Genomic DNA, 25885 nt, shown 5'->3' on the forward strand with positions numbered 1-25885 from the left:
GGGCTTGCTTGGCTTCCCCCATGCCCTGGCATGGATGCACAAGAGCCCCAAACCCCAGGGACAGGCACCAGAAACAAAGACATCAGCTCACAGAACCAGCCAGGTTGGAAGAGACCTCCAAGGTCATCAAGTCCAAGCTATCACCCAACCCTATCCAATCAACCAGACCATGGCACTAAGTGCCTCATTCAGGCTTTGCTTAAACACCTTCAGGGACACTGACCCCACCACCTCCCTAGAAGAGCTCCTGAGGTCTGCAAACCACATCACTCCCATCATCACCCCTTCTGTGGCTGGGTGTTCACCCATCCTGTTCCACTCACTCAGTTACAGCCAGCTGGAGGACTGCATTTCCCTAGAGGAGGGAGAAATCCTGTTCAGGGCCCTGCACAGACCCCTCCTCCCTGGAGATGATCACCACCATGACCAGCAAAACCTTGGCTTATTTGACAAATCTTATCAGGTTACAATAAAGAATTAAAGCAAGTCTAAGGGCTGCCTGGACCAGGACATGGTTGACTTTCCCTGAACACCAGGAGAAATCTACACCTTTAGATGCTATATAGCACCCAGGAGTGTTATTATTTACACAAGATATGTAAATAGTCAGCACAAGGGGACCAGACCCAACAACAAAGTGATCTATAGAGCCAGCTGCTCTTGATGGGCAGGAGAAATAACAAAACAAGTTTGATTTTGGCAGGCAGAGAAGCTCCTGGCATCTCCCACAAAGCAGCTCTGTATCTTCCAACGCATGAAAGCCAGGTGCTGAATTATGGCACCCAGCCTGCCTGGTCCCCAGCAGACCCCCACATGGGATATGGGTCACATTCAGCCTGTCCTGAAAGCCACCAGAGCTGAAGGAAGCAAGGAATAATCCCATGAGGTTATTTGGGATCCTGTCACCCCATGGCTCTGCTCCAACCTGCACACTCATTCAGGCTTTGGTTGGTGATTTCTATTTTAGCTGGATTTTTTTTTTTTTTTTAAGCATTACATAAAGACCAACAAGCCAATGAGGAGCTCAAGCACCTGCAGGTCTAGAGAGGCTGGCAGCAGGTGCAAACCCACCATGAAACCCTCATGGGTTTCAATGCAGCACCAAGATGACTGAATCGCCACCAACCACAGTTGGGTGGGACAGACTCCACAGGGAAGAGGGTGAAGCTGGGCAATATAGAGACATCAGGAGAGGTCTGGTTGCCCCAGGGGATATGGGCACAGGCCAGAAGCACTTGTATGTCCAGATGAGGCACCCTCCACTGATGGAGATGACCAGGAGGAACTGGCCCCAAGATGCCCCTACCCTATCAACAGGTCCCCACGCTGTCCAAGAAGGGAGCAGACTTGGAGTCTCCATCCTCAGTCCCCCCCACATAGGGGCTGTCCCACCACTGCTCCAGCTGCACTGTGTCCCCCATGGCCACGTAGCCCAGCACCTTGCACTCACACTCTGCTTTGCTCAAAGCTGATGACAAGCCACCTTGCAGAGCACCTTCTCTGGTGTTTGGAACATGGATTAGAAGCCCACTTGAGGACTATGGCAACGCCAAGGAGAGGGCACAGCCCAGCAATTAACTCCAGTCACTGCACAGCCTGTTATGGTGTGGCTGAGATGGCCAAGTTCCTGGCAGACCTGAGCACATCCCTGACCAGGATTCAAGTGAGAACAGTTTGTTTATTTTTGGAAGTCAATCCAGCCTTTGCTCCCCAGCCCTCACCATCTCAGCAGCAAAGTGAGATCTAAAGAGCAGCAGCTTGAAAATTGAACAGGAAACAGACCCAGCAAGCTGGCACTTGCACACCCCAGCAAGGTGTACACTTGACCAGAGCTGCTGTCAGAGATGCTGGTGCCAGGGCAGAGAGCTCCTGCTCGGCATGACCTGAATTTCCAGGCAGGGCAACATGTCCCATCAAAGCATCTCCTGCCAAAAAGGATGGAGCCTGCATGATGGATGCTCCAACCAGCATTTGCAGGACAGGAAAAACATCTGATCTGTTGGGAAAGGTCTCTAAAGAGACCTTATTGCAGCCTTTCAGGACTTAGAGGGGCTGATAAGAAAGCTGGGGGCAGACATTTTAGCAAGGCCTGTTGTGAAAAGACAAGGGGTGATGGTTTGAAACTAAAAGAGGGAGATTCAGACTAGAAAAAAAAGAAGAAATAATTGAGACTGAGGGTGGTGAGTCAGTGGCCCAGACTGCCCAGAGAGGTGGTAGATATCTCATTCATGGAAAGGTTCCAGGTCAGGTTGTTTGGGGCTCTGAGCAACCTGATCTAGGGGAAGATGTCCCTGCTGAGTGCAGAGGGTTGGACTAGATGACCTTTAAAAGTCCCTTCCAACCCAAACCATTCTATGATTCTACAAAAATAACCCCAGCACTGTGACCAACAGGAGTATGCAAATAGATTATTTATGAAGCATCTTTTACCTTCCTTATGCATGCATCATCTAAACAGCCTTCCCACCCCTATTTCACAGCTTTATCACCCATCTCCTGCACTCTTCACCTTGCAATCTCCTTTCCCCCCCTCCCCTCCCAACTTTTCTCCTCAATCTCTATTCACATCATCAGCATATGTTAGCACCTCCTCAGGAGGCAAACTCATCCTCTCTCTGGGCATACTGTGCCTGCCACAGACCCAGCCACTGCCTGAAGTTACAACATGAATGCAAAAATAATAATAATAAAAAAGGTTAAAAAAAAAAAGAAAAAGAAAAATGGAAAAAAAAGGCAAAAAGGCTCCATCAGGGTAATTGGACACAGCCAAGTACACAATAGCCCAGAGAACACTGGATTTTACCATTATGAATCACCTTTCAATCCAGGGTCTTAAAGTGCTTTGCAAATATTAAATCCCAAATCCCTTCTGAGTTAGAGGAGCATTATCCCCTTTCACAAAGGGCCTGGATCACAGGTATGATGATGGCAGCTCTCATCCCCCTGCAGCCAGAGTGGGGCTGGAGGAATCAGGACCCAGGAGCTGCCATCACTCCATGAGGCTTTTTCTCCTGTGACTGAGAAAGGGGCACAGGAGCTGGAAATAGCAACAAGCCCACAGCAGCTGAAGGAGTTTGAGCCTGGCTGCCCAAGGAAAGGCACAACGTGCTGCTAGGCTCCTGTAACCAACTTCCTGCTCGTTTCCATCACAGTGCTAATTGCTGACCTCTGGGACTGCCTGACCTTGGCTTTGACCAGCTGAACCAAAACAACAGGTCTTCTGCTTGAGCAGAAATTGGATTTCCAGCTCAGCTCTTTCTTGCTCATGGCTTTTGCTCATGGCCTTGCTGCCAGGTTTGAAGGGAGGCTGGTGGATAAGTAGATCCTTCCCTTGCTCTCCAGAGAGAAGGCCAAGGCTCCTGTTAGTCCATCCCATTGCCTGCTCTTCAGACCACTGATGCTCCAGCAGAAGCAATCCTCTGCTGGGGTGCAGAAGACCCATCTGGAGATAAACAGCTTTTTGTCAGGCCACTAAACCCACAAGCAAATGTATTTTTAGCAAGCCAATGCTAACCAAACCACCTTCAGGAGATTCACTACACCTCACACCTGTTAAAAGACACAAGACAAAACAATTCATTCCTTCCTTGGTCGGAGGAAGGCCTCTAAACCCAGCTCAGTACCTCAGGCAACACTACATAAACCACACCACTATAAACTAGAGCTCTACCTGGCTTTGTCCTTTCTCTCCTCTTCATCTCTCTAGGCTTTCAGGGAGGTGTTTAAAGAGCAGATTTGCACGCCCAGGTGCACCAAACAAGCTAGTGTCAACTTCCTTTATCAAGAGGAGGAAGCTTGGGGGTGAATGCAAGACCTTCATGGATATCTGACATGACTCAGAAGCCCCAAGAACCTCAGCACCCAACACAAGTCTTGATTTAGATCTTGTGGGATGAAAAGCCTGAGAGGAAGGTGGTGACCAAGCAGAGCTGAGACCAAAGTCATGCCCCAGACTCCTCTACCCTAATAAATCCTTCATATACTGAGATGACCTCTGTGTACTTTTAATTGAACACGTTTCTGTTGCTTCTTGGATGGCTGCAACAGTGGGAAGGGGTGTCAGACAGCTCTGCTGGGTTTTGGTGGCGAAAGTGATGGCCCAAGGGAGGCAGGATCCTGCAGCTGAGGAGAAGGCTATAGCAGTGGCCAGGACACAGGATGAGGACGAAGAATAAGAAGAAATTATTCCTTCTGAGTAGAGAGAACAAATGTTTCTTCTCAGCCTGTGAGAGCAAAGGAGAGAAGCAGAAAGGATAAGAAAACTGCTCTGGGTTAGGGCAGAATCACACCCAAGATGCTTCCTGCTACTGATCCTGTAACAGCAGCTTAATGAGGCTGGAAGACAAGAGGAGCAGCCAGAGCTGTGGTCAGAGGGGCTCCTGCCACCACCACCTCTCCCACCCAGGATTCTTTTCTCTCCTTAAGCAACAGTGCCAATTAGCCCAGCTCCCATCTCCCAGAGAAGGTGCAGGTCCCTTTGCAGACAGCTCCAGAACAGCTTGCAAAGCACCACGTTCCCCTGAAGATTTTTGCACCTGCTGCAAGATGAAGATAAATTCAAAGGCAGTGGTGTAAACACTCTGCAGAGCCCCTCCAAATGCACCATGTCTCCTTTGAAATATCATTTCCTTCTGCAGGTAATTACTTGCTGCTTTGTACACTTTCCCTTGCCCACCTAAAGGACAAGGAGGAATATAAAATAAAATTAAAAATCCCAACATTCCAAGCTCATTTCTTTTTAATATTGGCAGTGCTGCCTAAATTTAAGGGGTGGGGGTGGGGGGAACCCACAAGAAAAAAAAGGAGAAATAGTATGTTCAGAACACGTATGGGTTTACAAGCAACACAAACATCCCCTGCTCTTGGTAATGTGATGTTTCTAAATCAGGCTCATAAATACATGCTTGGGAGATTAGTCTATAAAAAAAAAATAAAAATAAACTTTAATTACCCCCATCTTTATCAGCACACAGCCCATGGTGTTAGCCATATGTGGGTGTTAAACGCCATGTGCTTTGCAATCTTCCCCGCTTCCCCCCAGAGATAATAGCAGAATACTGAGCCTTTGGTGGGTACTCAGAGATTAAAATGTATTTTGTACCACCCGAGGAAGACAGGGCTGGGGAAAGCAAGCTGGAGAACAGTGAGTGCCTCAACTGCTTAGCAACACCTGCTGGAGCCACCAATGCCACCCCATGGTGCTGTGCCATGCCACGTCACATGCAGAACCACCCAGCAGGGGTTGAAACAGCACCCACAGCACACCCAGGGAGCAGTGAGCCCACCACAGCTTGTCCTGCATCTGTGGCATCCCCACCCTGCTCCCAACACATGTTGATGTTGCCAGCGTGTTGGATGCTCCTAATGATCCTTCTTTATGTTCCAGCAGAGGCTCATTAAGACACTACAACAGCGTTTCCAGGGCACCCTCACACACAGTGCTAAAACCAGTACACACAGAACCATCTCAAGGTGCTTTACAAGCAGGAGATCATGACAAATCAAATCAAATACCAATTAAAGGGAGCGGTGGTCTTGGCAGGTGGCTCTTGCCATGGAGCACCCCAGGGAACAGTGCTGCCTGTCTCCCCTCCCAGCCCTGCACCAGAGCCTCCCCATCCTCTCCAGGTCAGGATGGTTCCTCCTCCTGGGGTACATCAGACACAAGGGATGGGATGGGTCATCCTCATTATATCCAGACACAGCTTTTCTGCATCATGGTACTCACCAAGCCCTCATGGGCAACTCTGAGCCACTTCCCTTAGAACAGGATGGACGCTGAAGCAATGAACCCCACAGGCAGCACCTGAGCAGTGAGGTAAGAGCATGAGCAGACATTTCATTGTCTGTCCTCTCTACAACACCTGTCCTCAGCCTCTCCTCAAGCAGACACCTTCTCCATCACCACATTGGACAAATCCTAAGTGAAGATGCTCACATCTACAGCCTGGAACTGTATTAGTGCTCAGACATGGGGCTGGCTCCAGCCTCTGAGAGGGTTTTGCTCCTCTCACACCACAGGAGACCCCTGGGGAGATTCCTCTCATCTCCAAAAGGCAGGAAGGGGCAGGGGGAAGGGAGGAGGGAAAAGAGCTGCATGGTGCAGCAGAAGGGTGAGATCAGACACGTCTGGATTTGCAGAGGATTTGATCTCACTAAGCACAGGCGGAATCAGATTAATACCATTAACAGCTATGAATTATCCACTAGCAATTAGCCCAGGCTCCAGTACAGCTCGGGGGGGGCTGCAGAAAAGGCAGCCCTGGGCTGTACATCAGGGAGAGGAAGATGCTGCAAGGCCACTGCAGGGAGGTTAGGGTCAGACTGCTGGACCCTGTGGAAAAGTCAAGGGTTGAGTGGCTGAGCTGCAGCGTGCAGCACAGCCTCCACTCCTCACCCACCAGCTCTCCTGCTCCTCCTGCAGCCTGAGCCCCAGCTCTTTACGTGCTCCTGGAGTTCTAATGCCTCACATAGGGAATAAATGTATTTACTGCCTATTTTTACAGCTGCCTCTGGTGCTCCCCCTTTGCTCTGAAGCACTGAGCCTGCAGCTCACAGGGAGACACCACCAGCAAACCTCAGTCAGGAGGAGGAGAAGGAAACAGGGAAGCAGACAGGAAGGAAAAGCCCTGAGTGCTGGTCAAGGAAGAGGTAGTGAAGGAGATGACTGTGATTGCACAGGTTGATATGCTGGACTTTGCTGATCCACCAGACCCATCAGCACCAGGATCAGCACCTCCAGCCCCATCACCACCAGGGTCATCACTTTAGTGCTATCACCACCAGCATCACCCCCTCCAGCCTCCTCACCACCAGTGGTCATCACCTCTAGCCCCATCACCATGAGGATCACCATCTTCAGCCCCCTAACAATCAGCCCCATCACTAACTCCAGCCCTACCACAACCATGGTCATCACCTCTAGCTCCATTGCCACCACAGTCACCACCCCCACCCCCACAACCACCAGGCTCACCACCTCCAGCCATATCCTCACCAGAGCCAACACCTTCAGCCACAGCCTCCTCCGAGCAGAGTCACCTCTGGCTGATTCTCCTGCCCACATGTCTCAGACCTCCCCCAGCACAGCAAAGAGGGAAGAATTTGTGCAAACCCAATTTGCTTTCCTGGCACTGCTACGATTTTTGCATTTCTCTGGGCACGAACAATTAAAATCAATGAAGTCAGTTTTGCTTTCATGTTCTTGGTGCTGAATTGGTTGAGATAAAATCACATTAAAGGAACAGTTACATATCTGAAGGCAGAGACTGCCTGCACTGGAATTTTCTCTCACACAAATCGATGGAAGCACTTCTCTCAGAATTAAGGCCTGATCCTTCCCTTTTTTTTTGTTTCAGACTCCAAATGAGTCCCAATTTTACAATGTACAAACACAAAGGCGAATCTGAGTGGAAGGCTTCATTTTAAGGAGGAGGGAAAGCAATTTTCAATATAGTGTAACAAAAACATTATTCCTACAGGAAAAAAAAAAAAAAGAGCAAAAGAAGTAATCATTATCTATGAAATAGCTCCTGTTGAGTCACAGCCTAGGGAGGATTGTGCTCAGCGAGCGACGCCTTGGCCAGACAGCTGAATTGATTTTGGAGACTGGGAGAGAGCAGTGATAGAAGTCAGGCTGCTGGGAAGGGCCCAGGACTTGGTAGGAGATGTCCCAGCACCCATCACTGCTAGACCTCATCTCCAGCACATTATCCATCCATGCCCTGCCTGCTTTCCCACTGCCACCCTGCAAGCAGAGTTGAGCTCCTGCCTGGCAACTGGGAATGGGGCTGGGATCTCCAGTCTGTTTGTGCAGAAACAACCAAGCAAATCATCTTTACCTTTCTTCTGGAAGATTGAGAGGGGACCTTAGCAATATCATAGAATCACAGAATGGTTTGGCTTGAAAAGGACCTTAAAAGATCATCTAGTCCCACTCCCCCCCACCATGGGCAGGAACATCTCCCACTAGACCAGGCTGCTTTAAGCTTGGTCTTGAACACTTTTAGGGAGGTGGCATCCACAACTTCTCTGGACAGCCTGTTCCAGTCCACACTCACAGATATGAGGATCACCAAGCTCTTCTTTTTAGTCCTTTTGTCCTTGCTTTTGCTGAGCTATGTCCAGCCAAGGGGATGAGAAGGAAACCCTTCCCTGTCTGCAGAACAGGGACAAATCTTTCAGGTCCATCAAAGGCAAGTGATACTCATGTGTCCCAACCAGCACAACAAGACAGAACTGGGAGTGACCAAAAGGTAGCATCCACTGGGATGTCCTGACTCCCCCCTCCTGAGCACCACAGAATGATAGGGATTGGAAGAAACCTCTGGAGAGGTTCCAGTTTGCTCAAGGCCTCATCCAGCCTGGCCTTGAACACCTCCAGGGAGGGGGCATCCACGGTGGCTGTGGGTATGGAAGTGCACACACATCGATGCTTGGGGGCACTGAGCTTTTGGGGAGAGGTTCTGCTGTGGCTGCCAAGCATGAGCTGGGGAGCAGAAGGGTCCACAGCATCCACAGGCAATTTTAACTTCCCTGGACTGTGCTGGAGATAACAGCATTTACATCTGTTCCTAGAGGCAGCATGACTCTTGCTACTTATTTATTTATTTTCTGATTGTATCTGATACAGCCTCAGCGAGTAATTGAGTGTTTGAGAGTGAAAAATTATCTCTCCAGCTTGGCCCTTATCTTGACAGCAAAGCAGCACTTTTAATTTAATTTTGTTCAGAGCATGTGGGTAACAAATTCCCCTAATCGCTGGGCTGTCGCCCTCCGCATGGTAACCAGCCTCTTGTTTCCCAGGAAGCGGAACACAAACACGGGGCTGGGGGAGAGCAGGAGGAGGGCAAGGGCTTGGTGATGCCTGGGAAAGGAAGATGCTTTTCCATGATGATGCTCAGCACAGCCCTGACACGATGGGCTTGGCTCAGGGCTGGAGCAGGAATTGGATTTCAGTATCTGAAGGGGACCTACAGGATGGTGAAGGAGAGACTGTTTAGAAGAGGGTGTAGCAAGAGAATGAGAGGCAACAGTTCCAACTGGGGCAGGGGAGACTGAGGTTGGACAGTAGAAGTACTTCTCCAGTGGAGATACTGGAACAGCTTGCCCAGGAATGTGATTGAGGCCCCATCCATGCAGACATTCAAGGTCAGACTTGATGTGGCCCTAGACAGCATTCTCTAGGTGGAGGTGTCCCTGCTGACTGCAGGGGAGTTGGACAAGATGACCTTTGAGGGTCCCTTCCAACCCAAACTATTCTATATGATTCTGTGACTTATGGACCCTTTGGTTGTTGGAGTATCCCCATTCCAGCTTCTCTGCGCAACTGGAATCTAACAGGGATTGAGAGGGTTTTTGGGTGGGTTTTATGTGCTGATACAGTGCCTGCTTGCTCTGCAAGCAAAATAAGCCATCATGCAAAAGCACCACGTTTGTTTGCTTGCTGGAAAACCAGCATCTGTGACAGAGCTCCTGAGATCTGAGAAAGGTTGGGAAGGAACCAGATCCCTCATCAGGGCCATGGCCCTGGGACACTGCAGGGGTCTGGGAGTGGATGTACCTCAGTACTCTGGCAGGTAAGGATCAGACTTGTGTCATGGAGGTATCTTATCCTCAGAGATTTGGGGATGTTCCAGTTTCATGGGATTTTGGTTGTCCTCTCTGGGGTGTTTTCCCCTGCTCTCACAGACAGCAGAACATTTCCACATGCCATGAACCAGGCACCAGCACTGACCTCTCTGTCTGCCCCTGGAGCAAATGGCTGCATGTCCCCTTCCTGGGCAAGCTGGGGCACAGCCAGCTGACCACACAAGAGGGAGACAGGCATGGGGCTGCCAGCACCAGCAGGAAGGGAGAAGGTCCCCTGAGCACAGACAGCACAAGGCACAGACAGACCCATTACTCCCTCTTGCTACTGCAGGCAACCCAAATCAACACGTTTACTTTACCGCCTTTCATCTCCATTGAATCCCCAGTGGCATCTCTCCCAGTCTGAAGGCTGCTGGCTCAGCAAGTCCAACCCAGAGCAGACCCAGGGGGAGCATTCCTTGAGGAGCATGGCAGAGATGGGGCAACGCTGCCCACGGTGTTTGCTCAGCCCCAGCAAGGCTGGGGGGCACTGGCAGAGCAGGGAGAGAGGCACCCAAATTTCCTTCTGCATTTCGTTTAGTTCCCCATGAAATAATAAACGTCTGCTGCCTCCGGAGACAGGAGAGGATCAAAGAGAAGCTGCTTCATATGTAACAGACTCCGAATACCTAATACTCCCTTATAAAAGACCTTGTTTTAAACACCAAATACAGAGGCAGATCAAAGCTCAGCTTCCCATTTCTCTAACAGCCCTCTGCAGACTTGGCCAGGCAGCAGGGCGCGCACACACGTGCACACACACGCGGCTGACACCCAGCCAAGCTACACAACTGGACCCTGCTGATTTGGCTAAACCACCACCACGTGCTACAGAAACTGCTGGGTGAATTATTCATGGAGGCCTCAGCCAAGGAGCAACCCAAAAATCACGTCCTGCTTGCCCTGGGGTGATAGGGACCTCTCCTGGAAAGACAGCAGGTTGCTGGGATGTGAAAGTACCACCTGAAGGAAAGCTATCCATGAAAACAGAGTGGGCAATTCCCTCCTGCCCTTTTAACAGGCTGCAACAGAGGTGAGGCCAAGGGGGTTGAAGTGATCCAAGACCCAAGCGTGCAGCAGTGGGCTCAGAATGGTCAAGCTCGGGTTGAAGCAGATGCCAGAGACTGCTTGAAGAGCAGCAGCTGGCTGAGGACAGAGTCATAGAATGGTGGGGGTTGGAAGTGACCTCTGGAGATCATCTGGTCTATCTCCCCTGCTAGAGCAGTGTCACCCACAGCAGCTTGCCCAGGATCACAGTGTCCAGGTGGGTTTGGAATCTTTCCAGAGAAGGAGACTCCACAACCTCTCTGGGCAGCCTGCTCCAGCACCCTCACAACAAAGAAGCTTTCCCTCATAGTTAAGACATTTGATGACAGATCCCAGCTGTTTCAACAGCATCATTTTGTGCTTGCTCCCAGGGCTCTGCTTTGCATCTGGGTTTCCAGCAGCTCTCTGTACCTGATCTTTCCATCTGACTGAGGGAAGTGAAATCAGCCCTAGAGGCTCACAGTAGCCATGGGGACCCACCACAGGTTCCAGCAGCTCAGCCACTGGCAGGTTCATAGGGCTCAGACAATGGCTGGGTGGTAGTAAGGCACTTCAGGTCTTTGAGATGAACAGGCTATCAGGATGCTCAGCTCCTCACAAGGTCTCTACAGGACCTCATCACTTTCCCTGCCTCAGCTGCCCCTAACCCATGCAGCTGGCCACCATCTGCCCTGCAGACCTGATGTGATACCAATTTACTCTTCATTTAGCCCTTGGAGACCTTCTCCTAGAAGGGGTTTTAAAATAGCAGGAATGTTTCTGTGTGCTGAGGAATTAGAGAGAGGTGGGGGGAAGCTCACTCATGTCTCCTGGCTCCCCACCAGAAGGGCTCATTAGCCTCACCAAGCCTGTGATGAGCCAGGCAGCACAGAGCTTGGGGATCATCACACCACTGCAGGGAACCTGCTGCAGCCTTGGACTTCTGATACTGATTTTTTACTGCCCTTCCATCTTCCTCTCTCTCTGAAAAGCCATCACACAGTATCACAGTACATTAGAGGTTGGAAAGGACCTCCAGAATTCATCAGGTCCAACCCCCCTGGCAAAGCAGGATCACCCAGGGCAGTCTGGCATCAGGCAGGCACTACATGGGGCCTGGGGTCAGGGATGCAAAATCAGAACAGAAGATGAATATATTTTGTTGGGGAGGGAACATTCACCCTGTGAGCAAAAGGAATGGAGCAGGTGCAATAGTGAAGTGGGTGTTGGTCTCCTCTCCCTAGTATCAAGTGACAGAACAAGAGGAAATGGCCTGAAATTGTGCCAGGGGAGGGTTAGATTGGATATTAGGAACAACTTCTTTACAGGCTGCCCAGGGAGGTGCTGGAATCACTATCCCTGAAGATGTTCAAACAACATTTAGACATGGCACTTTGGGCCATGGTGGTGGATTGATGGTTGGACTTGATGACATTAGATGTCTTTTCCAGCCAAAACAATTCTATGATTCCAAGTGAGGTTTGTGCACAGGGCTCCTTCCATTAGAGCTCCGAGGGGGATCAGACTGGAAACATCTCAGGCTGCTCAGGAGAGCAACTGAGTGAGTATCAAGGCTTGATAACACCAGTGATGGGCAGCTGGAGCTATGGGTTAGCATCTCTGCAACAATGACAGGTTCTCTGTCACAGAGACTTTAGCACTGGTGAAAGGTGTGATGACCGACAGCCTCAGAGCCAGGAGCCATCTGTGTACCACAGCCAGCATGCAAGCAGATTCCCACGCTTCCCAAGTCTCCCAGGGGAGTGGGAAAGGGGAAATCCAGCCCTCACAGCAAGCAGACAAACCTGTCATGAACAGGCTGCAAGAAAAACTTATTTCTGGCAAATCTTGCAGAGCCAGTAATGAGGGTGAGCAGGAAGAAGGCAAATCAGCCATCCCTGCCCCTACAGCCTCCCAGTGTGGAGCTCCATGTGGCCTCTCTCAGGACTTGCTTCACTTAGAAAAGCAGGACAAGTCCAAGCTCCCCTGGGACTGCACAGCAGCACTGCCATTCAGAACAGAGGTCACACTGACCCACCAAAAAGCAGCAGAGGACTGATTGCTGGATTGGGCTGTGGTGAACAAGAGGGATGCCTTGCTGAACAGAGGACTTTGTGGCATGAAGCAGTTCCCCAGAGACACCAGAGACCAGCAGTGCCTCTCCCAGCTCAAATCCCAGTAATGGGGTTGAGCACAATAGCAGACAAGCACCAAGTCTCCACAGAAAAGTCTGATTATCTCTTACACTCCTCCCCACCTCTACCTTCTCTGGAGACCTTCCAAAAGCAGAGGAACACAAGCATAAGGGGATCTCACAGACCTAAAAGCCACAAAGATGTGTGCTGTGGTGTGGAGTGGTGTGCTGGGACCACAGAAGGTGAGGTCTTGGCTGTTCCTGGCCTGATCAGATTCACTTCTTCATATATTCCAGCACTGAAAACCAGACATCAGCAGGTCTGCTGCTCCTCAGCTACCAGAACAAGTTCTCCCTCACTCAATATTCACCTCTGGGACTGTTCTTCCAATGCACTTTGGCAAGGAACTATGAAACCTGTGATCTTTCTTCTACAGGAGACACACAAAGCCCACAACCACTTAACCAGATGGCTTCAACAAAGTCCAATCAACCTACACACCACCTAAGTGGAAACTTCCCATCACATGGGCTGGGATCAATGCCTTGACAATAGCAGTAATGAGGCTCAATGCTGTAACAACTAATTCAAGGAGAGAAACCCTGAGCAACTTCTCTCCTTGGACCTCATAACTGTCTCACAGCACCTTCAATGACACAGAACCATAGTGAAATCGATGTGGGGACATCATTGTTAGAATTAAGCATATCTGACGAGGCATCCCTCTCTATTAGAGTTATGATCTCATCCAATTATGGATCTTTGCTCAACTCATAATTATGAGTTTGGTTCTGTGGCTTCCCACTAAGCTATTGCTTTCCTTCCACAAGGGAGAGAAGAGTCAATGAAAGGATAATGGAAAATTCCTTTTCAAGGACGCAGAGATAGCAAAACGTAGCCAGACAGGAGGGGCAATACAATGGGGGCTTTCTGCAAGACAATTCCCTTGGTCAGCCACCATCAGCCATGAACAAACCAGGTTCCCACAGCATCACTCCAAAGCCGACGGAGATCTAACAGCCAGCGCCGAGCAGCTGCGTGGCGCAGCTCTTCCTCCTGAATTCCCTTCAAACCCAGCCATCAAAGCTGCCCAGGTGAACAACAGCTCAAAGGAAAAGAAAGGAATTCTTCCCATTTATCCATTCTTTTATCTTTGCCCTAACAAGGAAGCTTAAACAAACAACCCAAAGCCAACACATATATCAATAAGAACGGCTTTGTACCCAGCATCCAGTATGAGCGTGTTCGGAGAGCACCTGACCTCACGGGGAAGGGTGTTGAGGCAGAGGGAAAGCAAAGGTTTCTCTGCTTTTCATTAAAATACAGTTTACCACACCTCACTCATGCATTGTATTCCCCTTGCCTTGAGGTAGCTGAATAAACTCCAAACTTCTGTGACTTTTGCAAAGTACTGAAGGACTTTCACACCCAGCTGGTATTTCAGAATAACTCCTTGGAAAAAAAAAAAAAAAAAAACTGCTTCAGCACTTGGGAATTTTGCCTCCTGCACCAGTGGCTTCTCAGGATCATTGCTTTTGTCCTTGGGGGAAGCTTAGGAAGTGTGGGTTAGAGGAGTGGACAGTGAGGTGGTTTAAGAACTGGTGGAAGGACAGAGCTCAGAGGGTTGCGCAGAGTCCAACTGGAGGCTTGTGGCTAGTGGTGTACTCCAGGGGTCATTACTGGCTCCAGCCTTGTTCACCAGCTTCATCAATGACCTGAATGGAGTGGAGCCTCAGCAGGTTTGCTGATGATACAAAACTGGGAGGAGTGCCTGACACCACAGCAAGCTCTGCTGCCACTCAGTGAGACCTAGAGAGGCTGGAGAGTTGGGCAGAGGTGAACCTCATGAAGGCCAACAAGGGCAAGTGTAAAGTCCTGCACTCAGGGAGGAATAACCCCTGCACCAGCACAGGTTAGGGGCTGACCTGCTGGAAAGTAGCTCCAAATAGAAGGACCAGGGAGTGCTGGTGGACAGCAAGTTCCCCATGAGTCAGCAGTGGACAAGGAAGGTCAGTGGTGTCTCAGGGTGTCATCAAGTCAAGGGAGATTCTCCTTGCATTTTACTCTGCCCTAGTCAGGCCATATTTGGAGTACTGTGTCCAGTTCTGGTCTTCCCAGTTCAAGAGAGACAGAGAACTGCTGGACAGACTCCAACAGGGGCTACAAAGATGCTGAAGGGATTGGAGCCTCTCTGTGAGGTCGAAAGGCTGAGAGACCTGGGGCTGTTGAGCCTGGAGGAGAGCAGCCTGAGAGGGGATCTGATCAATGCTCAGGAAGAGCTAAAGGATGGGGGACAAGAGGATGGGGCCAGGCCAGACTCTTTTCAGTGATGCCCAGTGACAGCACAGGGAGCAACAGGAACAAACTGGACCTCAAAAGGTTCTGCCTGAACATGAGGAGAAAATTCTTTGCTGTGAGGGTGCTGGAGCCATGGAGCAGGCTGCACAGAGGGGTTGTGGAGTCTCCTTCTCCAAAAAGATTCCAAACCCACCTGGACACTGGGGTCCTGGGCAACCTGCTGTGGGTGAACCTGCTTTAGCAGATGGGTTGGACTGGATAATCTCCAGAGGCCCCTTCTAACCTCCACCATGCTGGGATTCTGTGCTTCTGTTTCCTGCACAGCCAATTTCACACATCATTTATTCCTTCCTTCTCTCACCTCATTTTCCCTTAAGCCACCTAGGTTTGTACTGCAACAGGTAACTCACAAATTCTCTCCTTCCTTTTCACCAAAAGCTCTTTCTAAACTTGGTGAGAATTTCTCATGGTTCTAAACCACAAGAAAAATGGAAAAATAAAACCTGAATCCCCTGCCTTTCAGCAGGAACAATCACACTGCAGCCCTGGGCCTGCCTGTGTTTATTCCCAAGTGCAATCAACAAGCTGATCAAAGGCACTCAGGTGATTCCACATTTAAATAAAGATGTTGCCAGCTTTTATTGGAATTCCTGATCACTGACACAAATGGGGCCAGACATGCTGTGGTGGGAGCAGGCATCCTTCTGGTGTGCTGCCTTTTGCCCATGCCCAGATTAAGGCAGAAAACAACTGGAAGGAGCACAGTGTAGTTTTTCAATTGCTTCCCCATGTTGTTATTTCCTGGCAGTGCTTTTTCAAATGCAGCAGCAGCAGCAAGGTTTGTCATATACCCTACAAAACAGCCTAGGCTGTGGGAGTATTGTGTCCTCTCTGGGGCCCTCTACACAAGAACATCATAGACCTGATGGAGAGGGTCCAGAGGAAGGCTGCAAGGACAATTATTGGACTGGAGCACATCTCTTACAAAGGAGGGCTGAAAGAGTTGAGGTTGTTCAGCCTGGAGAAGGATTTGGGGAGATCTTATATCAGCCTTCCAGTACCTGAAGAGGGCTACAAGAAAGATGTGAAGGGACAAGAACAAAGGGTAACAGTTTTAAACTAGTTCAGGGTAGATTTTAGGTTGGACATAGGAGGAAGTTCTTTACTATGAGGGAGGTGGAACAGTGGAACAGGCTGCTCAGGAAGGTGGTGGAGGCCCCATCCCTGGAGACATTCAAGTTCAAACTTGATGGGGCTCTGATCTAGTTGGGGATGTTCCTGCAGACTGCGGAGGAATTGGACTAAATGACCTCTAGAGGTCCCTTCCAACCAACCCAGTGCATTTTATGATTCTATTGAGGGTCCTCAACAAAAATGATTCAGCACAACGTGACTGGAAACGTGGACTCTAATTTCACACTGTGGATATTTCAGTTTCTCAGTTCCTCTAATTTATTAAAAAAGCCTGAAGGGACCCCAGTCTACAAATCCCTGCCCCAGCCCTCATCTTGAATTTGTTCCTTTTAATTGCCTTTGTGCTCAGAGGAAAGCTGGGAAATTTCCATCTAACAGATGCTTTTCATGGCAAGTAAAGGTAGGAAACGAGAGTTTGGAGCAAGGAATTGCCAAGGTGCCCACCCCGACAGCTGCACTGTTGCCAGGATGATCAGGGACAGTCACCACCTGCCAGTGCAGCTCTAGAGATGTGGCAGGGCATGTGTAATCCATCTGACACTAGGAACTCTCAAAGAAACCCAGAACCTCAGCAGTATCACCAGGAAACGCCATCTGTGGCTGCTGCACGGTGCAGCAGCACACAAGCAGCACATCTGGGGCTGTCCTTACCACTACAGAGGGCTATTGCTGTCCTTACCTAGACTCAGGCAGCATCACCCATGGAAACAGTCAAGGAGCTCAACCACTTTTCCCCTCTTACACCCAGGTGCATCAGTGGTGCCTGTGCCATTCTGTACCTTTGCTGCGCCGCCGGCTGCGATACTGCTCGGTGTAGAAGGTGAGCTGGGTTTCATCATCCGCCTCCGAGCCTGAGTTCCCTTTGGCACGGCCAAACCCGATCCCACCTGCAAGCAACAGGGAGGAAAACGTCAGCCCTGAGAGCTGAGATGCACAGAAGCAGAGGGGGCAGCTGGGAGCTCCTTAGAAATGCTGCTGGGTTTGGCCAGCAGGCAGAGCTCCCAGCTCAGGGGCTCTGCCTGGGGTCACCAGAAGCAACCAGGGGCTTCTGCTACTCACGATTTCACTGGTTGCTTATTGTCCTTGTCAAGAATCAAGAACCCATGGTGCCAATTGTGCTGTGAAGGCAAGAAGTTGTTTTCTACCCCGTGGAAGTAGACTAGATACAAGGAAGAAATTTTTTCACACTGAAGATGGTGAAAGACTGGCACAAGTTGCCCAGAGAGGTGGTAGACCTCCAATCCCAGGAACCATTCCAGGTCAGGTTGTTTGGGGCCCTGAGCAGTTGCAGATGTCTCTGCTGACTATAGGAGGCTTGGTCTGGATAGCTTTGAAAGGTCTTTTCCAACACAAAGCATTCCATGATTCCAGGGATGTATTTGCCAAACATACTGCAATGTATTTATAAAGAAAAGCTCTGGATGCAGAGCTGCTCACCCCAAGGACATCTGTGTGGTGAAGTATGGTGAATGTGAGGTGTTTGATTCAAAGCAACCCCAGCAGAGACAAGCAGTGCAGGGGGAAGAGAGTACTGAGGGGACACTCAGAACCCTGCTGCATGGCTTTCCCCTCTCAGCACTCACTTTGGCCTTCCACTCTGCCAGCTCACCACAGAATCATAGCATTATTTAGGCTGGAAAAGCTCTTCAAGGTCATTGAGTCTAATGATTAACCCTACTCGACCAAGCCCACCACTAAGCCATATCCCCAACACCACATCTACAAGGCTTTTAAACACCTCCAGGGATGGTGTCTCCACCACCTCTCTGGGCAGCCTGTTCCCAATACCTGACAATTCTTTCAGTCTTTTTTTTTTTTTTTTTCTTTTTCATTTCCAATGTCCAGCTCAAACCTCCCCTGGTACAGCTTGAGGCCATTCCCTCTCATTCTATTACTTGTAACTTGGGAGAAGAGACTCAAACCCACCTCACAACCACCTCCCTTTAGAAATATGACCGGTAGCCACATCTCTGCAGTGACTGGTACTGCTAGCCATGGCAATGAGCTGAGCTGGCCCAGGGTTTACCCAGCATCTCCCTGCAGGAGCTGAAGCAGTGCAGGGTGCTGGAGCAGCCCAGCTCGCTTCACCTGCCACAGCCACCATGGATGCTCAAAAAAAAAAAAAAAAGATCAATGAAGACTGCAACTGGCAGAAGTCCTTCAATCCTCGCAGTGTTTAAAGCAAAGAGGCCTCTGGGGGTTGACTGGGGCCCTTTAAACTGTCATTAAAATATTTTACTGTTTTTAAAAAACCCTTTATTCTAGGCAGAAGCACAATTTCCCCACTTCTTGGCAGGAGAACAGAAAACCAGGAGTGTCTTCTGCCCTCTGAAATCCTTAATCACGGTGATGAGAGGTGGCTGGCAGAGCCAGAGGGACACCAGGAGCTCAGCATGCAGCTCCTGCCCTGTGCATGCCTGGAACTGGCTGGGCAGTGCCCTGGGGGGTGTCTCAACAGGGGGTTAGGAAGAGGCTCTCCCAGCTCTTTTCCTCCTGAAAGCTGCAGGAGGGATTGGTGCTTGCACATAGCTGCAAAGCTGCACAGATGTTTAGTGCCTGGACAGGGAGTCTGGGGGTTTACAGACTCACACCCCAAACCACAACCAGCCCCTTTTCAGACCCCATGTCACAATGAACAGCCAATATCACAACGTACCCACAGCCAGGGACTGGGGTTTTGAAGGGCACAGCAGAGTGGTAAAACCACTGAAGCTTATTCTCATCAGTGAGGAAAATCTTAATTAACTCCAGCTTCTAATGCAGGCCCTTGGGCAACCAGCCAGGGCTGCAGCTCTGCTGCATGTCCCCTTCTCTCATCAAGCAGGGGCTTCCCTTTTGTTGCTGGCAATGCCCAAGTCTGGGAGACAGACAGCAGCTATGGGAGAGTTTTCACCCTGAAGGCTCAGCAGAGGAATCTCTTCTGCTTGGGGAAAGGACCTGGACACTGCTTGCACAGACAGGGCATGGCATAGCATGTCCCTTGCTACCTTCCCTGAGAAGAAGACTTATGAGGAGCAATGGACAGAACTGGGGTTGTTCAGCCTGGAGAAGAAAAGGCTGAGAGGAGACGTCATTCCTTCCTACAACTCCCTGAAAGGAGGCTGCAGTGAGGTGGGGGTTAGTCTCTCCTCCCTAGTGTTAAGAGATGGGATGAGAGGAAATGGCCTCAAGTTGCACCAGGACAGGTTTAGGTTGGAGATTAGGAAAAGTTTCTTTGGTGCAAGAGTGGTCAGGCACTGGAACAGCCTGCCCAGGGAGGTGGAGGAGTCACCATCCAAGGAGGTGTTCCAAAAGCGTGCAGACATGGCACCTGGAGGCATGTTTTTATTGGCCATGATAGTGTTGGGTTATGATTGGACTCAATGACCTTAGAGGGCTTCTCCAATCAAAACAATTCTATGACTCTATGAGCCAGACTTGGTCCCTTCTTGTGCAGGCAGATGGCTGGGGGTGGCCAGAGGCAGAGATCTCTGGTGTGAGCTCAACTCTTGCACCTTGATGAGGTGACCAGTGGGCAGCCATGCAGGCAGCAGCTGCTCCACCAGCCACCATCCCAGCCCCCCCTGACCACTCAGTGTTAGTTTGCAGGCTGCATCTCAGTGATGGATGGTGCTGACATGTTAAATTACTCAGGCTGGATGTCTTGGGAGAGCTGGTGACAGCGATATTGCATTTTCTGATTACCCAGCACTGCGCAGGATGTACAAATACAGCAGCTGGGAGACCCAGCACTGGTCCCCCCCAGCCTGCAGAGGAAACATCTCCTCTGACCCAACATGTGGTGGCAGAGGTCAGCCTGGAAACATGAGCCTAGGGCAAGGAAACAGCTGCCAGGGATATGTTTTTTATCCCTGGCAGGATCAAGGATGCTGGAATGCATCTTGGTGGTGCTTTCAGGGCTCATGGAGCCCCATCAAGCCAGCCTGTAGAATGAAGCAGTGCTGATCCTCAACTGATCTCACCATGGATCTGATTTCAGGTTTATCTGGTCCAAACATCTTCCTGAAGCAGACCTGTGAGATGCTCACATTTGGGCAATACCTCCTGCACCAGCTCCAACAGTCAGCCCTGATGGCAGGCTGTTCACAGGGGATGGGGCTGAGGGATGCCCATGGCAGGGCTGGGGATACTATGATATGGTCAAAGATGCTCCCAGCAGAAAGCACCCACATGCAGCACCCTGGAGATGAACAGGAAGAGCACCCAACTAAACCCAACCAACCCTGGCAGCATTCCTTTCCTCTTTAAAAAAAGAAAGATTAAAAAAAAAAAAAAAAAAGAAAAGAGAGAAAGCCACCAAGTAATAGCAAACAGATCCTAATCTCCATGACCAATCACAAAGCAGAACTGAATCACAGAATCATCAAAGTTGGAAAAGACCTTCAAAATCATCAAGTCCTTCAAAATCATCAGGACCACCACTGAGCCACATCCCCAAGCACCACATCTGTGTGGCTTTTAAGCACGTCCAGGGATGGTGACTCCACCACCTCCCTGGGCAGCCTCTTCCAGTGCTTGACAACCATTTCAGCCTAGAAACGTGTCCCAATGTCCAGCCTAAACCACTCCTGATGCAGCCTGAGGCCATTACCTCACCAGCAGAGACCAACCTCCACCTCACTCCAACCTTCTTCAGGGAGTTGTAGAGAGGAAGAAGGTCTCCCCTCAGCCTCCTTTTCACCAGGCTGAACAACCTCAGTTCCCTCAGCTCCTCACAAGGATCTCTAGGATGAATTAGATGCTTAAATGCGAGAGGAAAGACAAGCAGCAACCCACTGGCAAATCCCTACAACAGCTTCCCCAAGGAGCTACACCCCCTTTACACCCAGTTTACTCCTGTTAGGTAAGAGTTGGAGGAAAAAAAACCTCCCCCTCCTCGCCCATGCTGCCTCCTCCTGCCGCGGTGGGGCAGGAGGAGGGAGCATGGGCGAGGAGGGGGAGCTCAAGGAGAGGGAGCTCAAGGAAGATACTCTCACTTCTAATCCTGTTTGCAGATTTACAAGCTCGTTAATCCCTTCAAATAGATCCACAGCTCAGCTCAGCATCGGGGCAGGGCTCTCAGAGTTAATTCAACAGGGAGCAAGGCGGAGTGCCAAGGCTCCCACCTCTCCTCCTGCTGTAATTAAAGGTGCGAGCAGTAAATGCTAAATGGGGAGCAAGGAAATGAAATTCAGGAATTAAAGGAGCTCTGTCATCCCCCAAAGAGTTTTTTTTTGTTTGTTTGTTTTGGTTTTTTTTTTTTTTGTTAGCTAGCCATGTGTATTTGTTGTTGTTGTTAAAGGTGTGGTTTTATCATTAAAAAGGGGGGGGGGGGAAACAATATTTTAAATCTCTACCCCAAAGAGGTTAGACAGCATCTCAGCAACAACTGTGGATGCAAAAATGAATCAACAGGGCATAAAATAAAGCAATAAGTAACAGGAGTTACTTAAGATGTAACAGGAGATATTTAATCACTCCAAGTGAGATCTTATAATAGAACTGGGACACAACGATCCAAGGGCTGGAACCCCTCTGCTGTGAGGCCAGGCTGAAAGAGTTGGGAGTGTTCAGCCTGGAGAAGAAAAGGGTCCAAGGAGACCCTCTTGTGGCCTTTCAGGACTTAATGAGGTCAGTAAGAAAGATGGGGGCAGACTATTTAGCAGGGCCTGTTGTGACAGGGCAAGAGGTGATGGTTTGAACTAAAAGAGGGAGATTCAGAGCAGAAAGAATGAAAGTTTTGACACTGAGGGTGATGAGATCCTGGCTCAGGCTACCCAGAGAGGTGGTAGATGTCCCAGCTCTGGAACCATTCCAGGTCAGGCTGTTGGGGCTCTGAGCAAACTGTTCCAGTTAAAGATGTTTCTGCTGACTGCTGGGGTTTGGACTAGATGACCTCTCAGATCCCTCCCAACCTAAAGCATCCTATAACTCTTTAAGTGGGAGTTCATATCTGTCCCCAGCAGTGCCACCTGTCTTTGTTCACCCCCCTGCCCCACAGCCACAGTCCCACTGCCAGTGCTGCAGGGTTTTTGACATCCCTCTCCTCCAGAAAAAGGGACAAACCCTGCACAAACTGCAGCATTGAAGAACCACATCCTCCCTGCTTGACTGTGCTTGGTCCTTCACATTTGCCTGCCTTGTGTGACAGCATCTCCTGGTACTCAACAAGCCCCTCTTCTCCCAGCCTTCCCAGTAAATTCAGATGAGGAATTTCCTCCCCACATCCCCAGCACTGCAGCAAGGTCTGTCCACCAAGGGCTGGCAGGGTGATGCAAAGCTGGACAATTAGCTAAGTGGAAATCTTCAGTTTAATTAATTTATCCCCAAAATAGAGCACCAGTCAACTGAAAAGAAAAATGAAAGAGAAATTAGATGTAGTTTTAGGGAGGAAAATAAAATATGCAAACATTTCCTTTTGAAATGTATCCAGTCAATGAAAAAATGGAAAAGAAAAAAAAAAAAAAAAAAAAACAAAACACCCAAAAAAAACCAAAACACCTTTGCAGACAAAATGTTCTCTTCTGGTTTGTCATTGTGTCAGGGACACACACACACACACACTCTGGCTTCAGATGCTAGAAATTCTTTCTTTCATTGCTCTTCCCTTTGCCCCAAAATCATATCAGGGCAGGTGGGGCAACAACCAGAGAACAGCCCCAAGGCTTCCATCATGAAAAACTGGGGTCACCCTGATCCCAGCTGGCAGCCTTTGCACAGCTGTGAAGTGATCACCAAAGAGCAGCTTAAGGAGCTGGATGTGATGCTTTGACTTGGATCACAGAAGAATCGAATCCCAGCATGGTGGGGGTTGGCAGGGACCTTTAGAGATCAGGTCCAAGACACCTGCTAAAGCAGGTTTGCCTAGATCAGGTTGTACAGGAATGCATCCAGGTGGGTTTGGAAAGTCTCCAGAGGAGGAGATTCCACAACCTCTCCAGGCAGCCTCTGGATGAATGAAAGCTCCCAGCTGAACCCCAAAAGAGTCTCATCAGCAAAGTGTGATGCTCCATGGGCATCACAGGACAGATGGGCAGAGCAATAGGAAGCAAAGGTGTCCTGCCACAGGCAAAGACCATGGGCGAGCCCAGCCAACCCCATCTCCCCCCACCCCTCCCGGATGACTTTGGATGACTTCAGGCACAGCCACGACCTCTAAAAGACAAGAAGCTGCAGCCATGACAAACAGGCAGAAGGATCTGTTCATCCCTTATTTATTCTCAAAGCCAGGGTGCTTTTAAAGGCCTACCCCAGGAGAGGGCACCAGTCCCCCTCTCTGCACAACACAGACACCCCCCAAGGCCAACCCCCTAGCCCTGCACCCCCACATCCCCCCCCAGCCCTTGGGGTGGTGTGCATGGTAGTCCATGAGGCCAACCTGCATCCTATGCCCCTCTCCCCATATCCTTTCTCAGTCTGAGCCCCGGTCCAATGCAGTCAGGTGAGGATGCTCCGGGTACCACTCTGGCTGCATTTTGGGAAGCAGTAAATCCAGACCCCCTCAAACACAGCATCTTTTCCTGCCATGCTGTCAGCCCTCAGTGGAGATCTCCTCCTTGCAGCCCACCCTTCCTGCACCTCAGCTCTTACCATCTTTGCTCTGCCTCCATTATTTATAAACTCTAAATGTGCTTCACTCGATCAAAGCGTTTGGGGAGAAAGTTTGTATGAAAAAGGCATTAGACAAAACGAAGTTATATATGGTATGGGAAGTGAAAAGGGTGGTGTGAGGTTGTTTTTTCTTTTCTTATTTTTTTTTTCCCAAGTCAATCTTCTTGGTAAAATCTGACCTTTCCCAGAGCAGTTAGAAACACTTAGCCCAGAATCAGATTTAATGACGAGCAATAGGCAGCAGTTTAAAAGCACTTAGTGCAGGGAAGCGAAGCAAGGCAAAGCTTAGCCCACATTCCATAGAAGCAGAGAATGGTTTGGGTTGGAAGGGACCTTAAAGATCATCCAACCCCCCTGCCATGGGCATGGACACCTGCCACCAGCCCAGGTTCCTCCAGGCCTCATCCAACCTGGCCTTGAACACATCCAGGGATGGGGCATCCACAACCTCCCTGGGCAACCTGTTCCAGGGTCTCACCACCCTTACTGTAAAGAATTTCTTCCTAATCTCTAGTCTAAATCTCCTCTCTTCAAGTTTCAATCACTTCCCTCTCATCCTATCACTACAAACCTTTGTAAAAAGTCCCTCCCCAGCTTTCCAGCAGGCCCCCTTCAGATACTGGACAGCTCTAAGATCTCCTCAGAGCCTTCTCTTCTCCAGGTTGACCAGCCCCAACTCGCTCAGCCTGTCCCCATAAAGGGGGTTCTCCAGCCCTCTGATCTCCTTCGTGGCCTCCTCTAGACCCTCTCCAGCAGTTCCAGATCTAGTGTGAGGTGTCTCTGCCCACGGCAGTGGGGTTGGAACCAGATGATCCTTGAGGTCCTTATTCCAACCCTAATGATTCTATGATTCTTGTGTTGGGGGTCCCATGACTGGTCACAGTGTTGCAGGTGGGGTCTCACAAGAAGAGAGCAGAGTGTCAGAAGCACCTCACTTGTGCTGACCACACTTCTGACTTTTGTTGGGCTGGGGAGTTGGGTTGGTGGTTTTTTGGGTTGGTTTATCCCCTCCTTCTGTCACAGCAGCACTCAGAGCCCCCTCAGCAGGAACGTAACAGAGGGAACCCTTTCGCTGTGTGCAGTTCTTGCAGGGAGAGGGCTCCAACTGCAGGGCTCTGATGAGGTTAAGCATTAATTAAATCGAACTGCGAGGCAATAATTACACACAGGCATCCGTCAGGCTGCCTTGTCACTACCCAGGAACAAAGTTGGATGCAAACTCCATCAGTGGAACTGTCAGGAGGCCGTTAGAAGGAAATAAATGCATCCCAAATGGACAATTTCATTTAGGGGGAAGAAAAAAAAAAAAAAAAAAGGCAAAAACCACAACCCTGTGGATTGCAAAGGATTAATGAGGCAAAGGGTTTGTGTTTGCAATTGGATGTAAAATGCAAACATCCTGAGTTGTGATATCAGTGTTTAACCTTAATGTTTGATAGGAGTCCAACTGTTCACCCACCAGAGGGACAATTAGCTGCAGGCTGTAAAACAAAGCCTCCAGTACAGGGAAAGGTGCAGGGAAAGGTGTGGACATGGCCCCGGCCATGGGCTTTGTAAGCACAAAGAGGTTTAACTTAAAAGGGAAAAAAAAAAGATGGGATGGGGCTGTAGGGAATGAGATCTCCTCTGGAGATACTAGAACTGGTTGGTTTCTGGGGCTGCTCACTGATTTCTGATGAGTGAACCCCTCACTCCAAGAAGGATGTTGAGGTACTGGGCAACAAAGATGGTGAAGGGTCTGGAGAACAGGGCTGGTGAGGAGTTGCTGAGGGAACTGTTCAGTCTGGAGAAAAAGGAGGCTGAGGGGAGACCTTCTCCTCCTCCACAACTCCCTGAAACTAGCGTGGAGCAATGTGGGGGTTGGTTTCTTCTTCCAGGTAGCAAGCGATACCACAACAGGAAATGGCCTCATGTTGCACCAAGGAAGGTTTAGGTTGGACATGATAAATAATTTCTTTCCCAGAAGGGTTGTCAAGCCTTGTAACAGGCTGCCCAGGGCAATGGTGGAATCC

The 25885-nt window shown here is 49.8% G+C and overlaps 1 protein-coding gene across 1 annotated transcript in view; it reads right to left on the bottom strand.

Annotated features, from left to right (window-relative positions):
• ASTN2 (astrotactin 2) overlaps window positions 1-25885 on the bottom strand; it is a 400925-nt gene that overhangs the window by 242458 nt on the left and 132582 nt on the right. The window contains exon 5 of the mRNA XM_054393630.1: window positions 17063-17170. Coding sequence (XP_054249605.1) covers window positions 17063-17170 — 108 coding nt within the window. The remainder of the gene's footprint in view (window positions 1-17062; window positions 17171-25885) is intronic.

The sequence above is a fragment of the Indicator indicator genome, chromosome 28, assembly GCF_027791375.1.
Source record: "Indicator indicator isolate 239-I01 chromosome 28, UM_Iind_1.1, whole genome shotgun sequence".
NCBI lineage: Eukaryota > Metazoa > Chordata > Aves > Piciformes > Indicatoridae > Indicator > Indicator indicator.